General features: G+C 46.0%; 1 protein-coding gene across 1 annotated transcript in view; it reads left to right on the plus strand.

Moving 5' to 3' along the window:
• xkr6b (XK, Kell blood group complex subunit-related family, member 6b) overlaps positions 1-4650 on the plus strand; it is a 46024-nt gene extending 41374 nt beyond the window's left edge. Inside the window, exons 2-3 of the mRNA XM_030344470.1 lie at positions 3051-3247; positions 3610-4650. Coding sequence (XP_030200330.1) covers positions 3051-3247; positions 3610-4583 — 1171 coding nt within the window. The 3' untranslated portion in view covers positions 4584-4650. The remainder of the gene's footprint in view (positions 1-3050; positions 3248-3609) is intronic.
• The last annotated feature ends 3009 nt before the right edge of the window (positions 4651-7659 follow it).

The following is a 7659-nucleotide window of genomic DNA, read 5'->3' on the forward strand; positions in this document are numbered from 1 at the left end:
AACGGTGAAAGACTCTCTACATGATTAAAACAAGCATTTATCTGAAACTGCAGGGTTTAAAATAGATTTAAAAGCATTACGTGCAATTATCCCCTGTTGAACACGACAATGAAGATCACCAACGTTTACGGTCGACAGTGGCTTCTCCAACATGCCCCGAGCAGGCTCTGCTGATCCTTTGAGTCTGAAAGGCTCTCTACATGGTGCATCCTTTCTAGTCTTTAGAAGTATAGGGAGTGAGAGAGAGCGATACAGAGACATAGCGAGAGATTGACCGAGAGAGGTGGGAGAAGGGGTAGAGGAAGATGGAGAGACAGAGAGAGAGAAAGTAAGGGGAGAGAGAGATGACAGAGATGTGTATTTATAGAGAGCAAGGTGAGGGGAGAGGAAGACAGGGAGAACGGGGAACAGAGTTATAGAGAGAGAGGGTTTATAGAGACTGAGAGATAGAAATAGAGTTGATAGAGAGATATATAGAGAGAATAGAGATAGATAGAAAGAGAGACAGGTACAAATGCTTTGAAATCTTCTTTGTGGAATAGCATCTGGAAGGCATGTGTGTGTGTGGGCGGGGGGTGATAATTTGTGTTACCCATCTTGAAATGCTCTGTGGGAGTGTTAGCGGTGTCGATAACACTCCCCCGTTGCTTGTACGATTCTCAGTTTTGCGTGTGTGCATGTTTGTGCGTACTAGTAAAGCATGGGTTTGATGCAGTGAGTAACATTTGAGTGTGCCACTACATCAAGTGTTTCACCTTTTGCTAAATTGTGAATTTTTTTCTGAAGTTACCAAATGATACATCAGTAGAAATGCACTGACTTCCATTGGCTGTGAAACATCCAACCAGATGGCATACAATCTAAGAAATAATCCACTATAATAAGAAATACACCTCACTCATTTATTATAGTTAGCACAGGTAAGTGTTATTGAAAGCAAGGCTTTCAATAACAAAGCCATGCTACCATAGGTGATGGAACTGAATGCAGACTTCTGCATACAGTTCCACCACCTAGCTAGTGTTGAGAACCAATATTGTTTCTAGGTGATTAAGGCCTATAGTAGGGTTTTGATCGAGATTAAGGTTGCTTCCAGTGTGGCACACCCAAACACAGGAAAGAGGCAGGCAGGAGAAAGTCGGAAATACAGAAAACTCTGACAGTACTCAGCAAACAGGTTGCAGTATTGACAACGCAGGGCAAGCACTGGCCTACTGTCGCTGCCTCAATGATGCACAGGTGTGTCTCGTTAATTTAAATGGGGCTAGCTGACAGAATCTAGTGGCTCTAGTAACTTGGACACATGCAAACAATGTCCTCTCGCGTCTTTTCAAAAGCAAAACCAGGGAGGCAGACTATTGCAACAGAGTTGAGGTGCGGGATGTGGTGATCTATTGACCCGTGAGATGAATCTCTCTCATTCTAACGCAGTGCAAAAAGGACGAATGGAGAGAAATAACTGCATGCAGGTTTTTTTTTTGTTTTTTTTTCTGGCACGTCATTAGTGAGCGAGAGGGTTGACTATAGTTCGCCATGACATTTAACAGTAGCCATGGAAATGTCACTGAATGCCACTCTTCACCTCTGGATATAATGGTGACTGTACAGTATGAAGCCATTGATCCCCCCCCCCCCCCGTCCGCACCGTTCGCCCGCCCCATCCTCCCAAATAGCAGACACTTTCCTCAATTTGTGTCTATTTCTTCTGTTGCATTGTGGGAGAATAGACGGACCGTTCGTCTCTCTGATTGTAATTTGGCATGAAGGACATTTTCTTCTAGTCCGTGGGTCCGTCTCTGTCCTTGGCGCTCATGTGCGTCACACTGTGCGTGTGTTTGTGTGTGTGTCTGTGTGTGCGTGCGTTTGTGTCTGTGTGTGCGTGGGATTTGCTTTTGTTTGGTCTTTTGGTTCAGACTGCCTGCGCAGTGTGCTAGTCTTCTCCATTCCCTCAGGGCATTCCACTTCTCCCAAAAATGTTCTCTCATGGATGTGTAAACATTGTAAAAAAGGAAAGAACTACCTTGAAATAGAGAAGATATATTTCTCAGATCTGGGTGACAAAGTTCATACTACACAATGAGCTTACGCGGTAGATGTGGATTTTAACCGGCACTGTGGTGATGTCAGAGGCGAACTGGAAGATGTGGGGAGGCAATTTGAACCCATTTCAGTGTGGAGTACCTTTTCCACTGTGTAGAGAGAACTCTGCTTGTCGTTCTAGGTTAGCTAATGGAGCTATCAAACTAAATACACACCTGTCAACTTTGCCAACAAGAGAGTGAAAGTTGGCTAGTATTAAAATATGTGCCATGTATCCTAAACCCTTTGCACCTTTTAAATTGCAAAGTATAGCATACTCATATTGTACGCTTTTTCATGCTTACCATACATGTATGAATGTATAAATGAAGTGGTTTAATTTAGTTTGCCTTTCTGTCACTTTCTGCAGAGGCTAACTGCAGCCCTCCATCAACAACAACTGGAAATACAGTTTGGAGAAAAGGCTCACTCTAGCTATATAATGCTCATTACTATCATGACATGTTATTTTTGAATAATAACAAAGTTTGTGTGTTATTAAATGAGTGTGTGTGTGTGAGTGTCTGATTTCTGAATGTGCAGTGAAAGTCATCTACAAACCTAGTTTCAGTGATATGTGTATCGTTATTGACGTATTTATTTGGCCATTTTCCGCAGACCGTATTCTGTTTTGCGGCAACACGCGTGAAACCTTTGATGATTACAATCTTAATTAGCGTCATCACAGCGCTAAGCCGCATATCACATTATGCCCCAGTGGCGCGGAATGAGTACAATGTCTATGAGGAATGGAGTCGCCTCTGATTGCAAACTACAATTAGCAACATTGGAGCTGTGTGTTTTAATTAGCCTCTGAACCTTTCTGCCATTCTCTAACCTCAGGGCGAAAGATACGTCCCCATACAACACCGTGATTAGAATGACGGGTCTCTGACCACATTTCTTTGACAAAGAATGCATACTAAACTTTCCTTATCTTCTTACACCTATTTTTTATTTGCCCTCCGCAGGTACATTCGCACCATGTACCTCGGCATACAAAGCCACCGGCAGAAGGAGAACCAGAGGCGCTTCTACTGGGCCATGATGTACGAATATGCAGACGTCAACATGCTTCGGCTGCTGGAGACCTTCCTGGAGAGCGCTCCTCAGCTGGTTCTGCAGCTCTGCATCATGATCCAGAGCAACAAGGCTGAGCGTCTGCAGTGTAAGGCGTCCTCCAGGGCTCCATGCCGGGCCCACTCCATGTCCGGGGTTGTCCAGTGTTTGGTTTCCATGTCAAGCCACGTTATTTGATATTTCTGTTCATTCATGCAGTTATAGTACTAAGTATTACGTCTATTTAATCAACCATACGTTGTTGGATTTTCTGCGTTTCATTAGCTGAATGATTGTTTGTCTTTTCGTTCTTGCCGTAATTATGCAAATTCCAGAGACTACAATATCTGTGCAATTTCTCCCCAATCAAGTGAGGGAGGACCACAAAGAAAACATAATAAACAATGTGCTAGTGTGCTCCACTGAATGTCCCAGTGCTCTCTCCAACTGTTCCCTGTCTCCCATCTCCAGGTGTATGTGCCGTGTCCTCCCTCCTGTCCCTGGCCTGGGTGCTGGCCTCCTACCACAAGCTGCTCCGAGACTCCCGGGACGACCAGAAGAGCATGAGCTACCGCGGTGCCCTGGTGCACCTCTTCTGGCGCCTCTTTACCATCTCCTCGCGGGTGCTGTCCTTTGCCCTGTTCGCCTCGGTGTTCCACATCTACTTTGGGATCTTCGTCGTGGTCCACTGGTGCGCTATGGCCTTCTGGGTGGTGCACGGCGGCACCCACTTCTGTATGTCCAAGTGGGAGGAGGTGCTGTTCAACATGGTGGTGGCCGTGGTCTACGTCTTCTGCTGGTTCAACGTGCGCGAGGGACGGACGCGGCTCCGCATGGTGGCCTACTACACGCTGGTGCTGCTGGAGAATGCCGTGCTCAGCACCCTGTGGTACGCGTACCGCGACCCCACCACCACTGACGCCTACGCCTCCTCCGCCCTCTGCGGCGTCTTCCTGTGCTTCGCCTCGGGCGTGGCCTGCATGGTCCTCTACTACGGGGTGCTGCACCCCATGGGCCCACGGCTGAGGGTGCTGGCCAGCTCCTGCTGCGCTGAGCTGCTGTGGGGGCTGCCCTTGCCCCCCGAGGCCGAGCCCATGGCGCCCACCCCGGGGCCGCGCCACGGGTCCCAGGCCACGCCCACACGGGGCCTGGCGGGGGAGTACTCCGAGTCGGACGAGTCGGCCGCCGACACCTGTCTGCCGGTGTTCCAGGTGAGGTCCACGGAGCCAGTGGACGCGGCCGGCCGGCCCATCCAGCTGGAGGGGCCCCTCATCAAGATAGACATGCCCAGGAAGAGGTACCCGGCCTGGGATGCGCACTTTGTGGATCGCCGCCTGCGCAGGACCATAAATGTGCTGCAGTACATAAGCCCCAATGCGGTGGGCATCAGGTATAGGGACGGCCCACTACTGTATGAACTCCTGCAGTACGAGTCGTCTCTCTGAAGGCATTCTGTCTCTCACTCTCTGTCTCTCCAACAGCGCGCTCAACCATGTGGTCAGACACACACACACACACACACACACACACACACACACACACACACACACACACACACCTGGGTCAACTTCTTTACCTCTGCTCTCTGTTTCTCTCTCTCTCTGTGTCTCGCTCTCTTTGTCTCCCTCTCTCTGTCCCTCTCTCTCTGTGTGTCTCTGTCCCTCTCTCTCTCTGTCTCTCTCCGTCTCTCTCTCTCTGTTTCTCTCTGTCTTTCAACTGGACATTCTCTCTCCATTTCCTTCAGGATCCTTCAAAAAATATATTGAACAACAGTTAGGAACAAGCAGAAATGGTTTATTTTACAGGGGGGGGGGGATAATGTAAACATAGAAAAAGATTACCAAGAGAGTCTATTTAAAGAGTTATACACTGACAAAAGTCTAATATAAACCCCTAGATTCCTAGAGGGGGGATGTGTGCGTATGAGTGTGTACATACAGTATGAATGTTTCATTATGAAATGTGTTAAAGTAATAATTATACTGTATTGGTGAATACTTGTGAAGGGCATCATAACGTGAGTGTCCGTGACAGAAGACTGGAGCACATATGGATGGGAAGGACGAGGGAGGCTCCGAGATATCCACAACATTTACTGCCATTCTTGATGTAAATCAATAATATGTATGATGCTGTTTACTAATACCTTAGCCCATCAGTGAAAAAAAATAACATTTAATTACAATAATGTATAAGCACACACTCACGCACACTCACACACACACACACACACGCAAACACACGTACGCACACACACAAATAACATATTCATGTATGTCTGCATGAGAGGACATTTTATACAAAATATTTTCCATCTGTGAGCAAACGTGGCTAAAGTGTACACCTGGCTACTATTTTTGTTCCAAAAACTTAATCCGAAATGTGTCCTTTCGAAAGAAGAAAGAAGCACAGTGACCTTCAATCGGTTCCAGTATTCAGTTCATTATCTAGATGCAGACTGCCCTCTGCTGGTGAGAAGATATAACAGCAAACCTAAATGCTAATAGCCACACCGTCCACAATGCTGTGACAGCACAAACTATTATTAGCAGGAACCGTCACCTATTGGGGTATTTCTATTTCTATTTCTCTCTCTCTCTCTCTCTCTCTCTCTCTCTCTCTCTCTCTCTCTCTCTCTCTCTCTCTCTCTCTCTCTCTCTCTCTCTCTCTCTCTCTCTCTCTCCTCTCTCTCTCTCTCTCTCTCTCTCTCTCTCTCTCTCTCTCTCTCTCTCTCTCTCTCTCTCTCTCTCTCTCTCTCTCTCTCTCTCTCTCTCTCTCTCTCTCTCTCTCTCTCTCTCTCTCTCTCTCTCTCTCTCTCGTCAAGTAGGCCCACTAAACGCAAAATAATAAGGCGACATAGAGTTGGAGCTGGTTAGCTTTTTTTTTTATTAGCATTGAAGGATGAATACACTTTCAAACATTCCAATGACATTTTGTCACGATGTTCATTTTAATAAGGAGTGGAAATAAGCGAGTCAGCAAACTAATAATTTACACCACTGAAAGGCCTAATTGTACTGTAAGGACATCCTTCAACAAAAACCTACACCATGCCTGTCTCCACCCATAAAAGATAACGATATGATACAATATACTACTTGGTAATATTATTTGTCATGGACTTCAAAAAAGAAAAAACAAGAAGCTTTAAGTGATGATTTGTTCGAAGCTCTAGCCTAAGTGTTGCGTATTCGTATTGACGACTGCCCCTCGCCAGTGCATCCTCGTCACAAAACTAGCAGAGAAATCCTCCATGTTATGCACGCGCCACGCGTTCAGGCCTCAGACCTGGGAACTGGCCCACAGAAAGTCAAGTGTACAGGGGGACAAGATCAAGCCAATTGTCAATTTATAACTGGTTTACCTGTTGTTTTTGCTGATTTTAACCATAATATATCTTGTTTGAACTTATATAGTAGAGGATAATGGCATAAATTACAAACAAAAAGGCCTTCCGTATATTTGTCTAAAGGCTTTGATTTTTTGTTATTGTTTTTTGCGAGAGGGCTATTGAACAGAAGGGAATGCATTTCATGAATCCAGCTCTTTCTATTGACTCAACAATTCATCAGCATATACAATTGTAAACTTTGCTGTGGGTTTGTTTGTTTTACATTGTAGTCGTTGTATGGCATTATTAGTGTGTAGAACGAGGCTTTAGTAATCTAAAAATAGGAGCAAAACAAAGGACGCCTTTGAGCCTTATAGACAAAATGGAGGATATCTTCTTCCTGGTTTCACTGGTTTTCTGCCCATGGCGAACGCCACGTGGGCCCAGGTCAAAAGAGGGGGTAAGGGTTACATTTTTGCCGGGGGTAGGAAAATAACTAAAGATGGGAGGGACAGATTCTGTAAAAGAGTAAAAAGGGATATGGGTGGCGTGGGGGGGGGGGATGTATGCATGTTGATGTAAGAGCGGTCTCATCATTATTCTCTATGTGTACTGTATAAACTATTAACAGGGGAGAGCAACATGTGTGTGCATAATGGAAGTAGGTGGGTATGTTTGTGTGAGCGGGGGTCCTCCCCCTCTACCAATTGCCTGGACACAGCTCTGTTCTTCCGGCCGGGTTGTTTGACTCCATCCCTGGTTGCTGCTCTGACTTCTTACCCCCCCCCCCCCCCCCCCCTTGGGTAGTGGGATAGGTGTCCCCCACTCTCTCACCAACTCCCTGGTCGCTCGGAACTAAACTCTCAATCGATGATCCGTCATGACAACACAATGCAATGATTGTGTATATATATATATATATACATATATATATACACATATATATATATATTTATATACTGCCATTACACACCAAGGCACGGCCTGCCCTTATTAGTTTGAAACGTTTGACGTTTCCTAGACCTGCGCGGGGTGGAAAACCAGTTGGTTCAGTTGCAACACGTCGCATACTCTCCAGTATGCAACAATAACAACAGCCACAACTACAACAATCTCCATTTGACGAACAGACGAGTCATCGTCTGCGGCAGGTGTTTCCGCAGCCACGTACGTTAGTTATTAGTTAGGGA

The sequence above is a fragment of the Gadus morhua genome, chromosome 21 (assembly GCF_902167405.1).
Source record: "Gadus morhua chromosome 21, gadMor3.0, whole genome shotgun sequence".
Classification (NCBI taxonomy): domain Eukaryota; kingdom Metazoa; phylum Chordata; class Actinopteri; order Gadiformes; family Gadidae; genus Gadus; species Gadus morhua.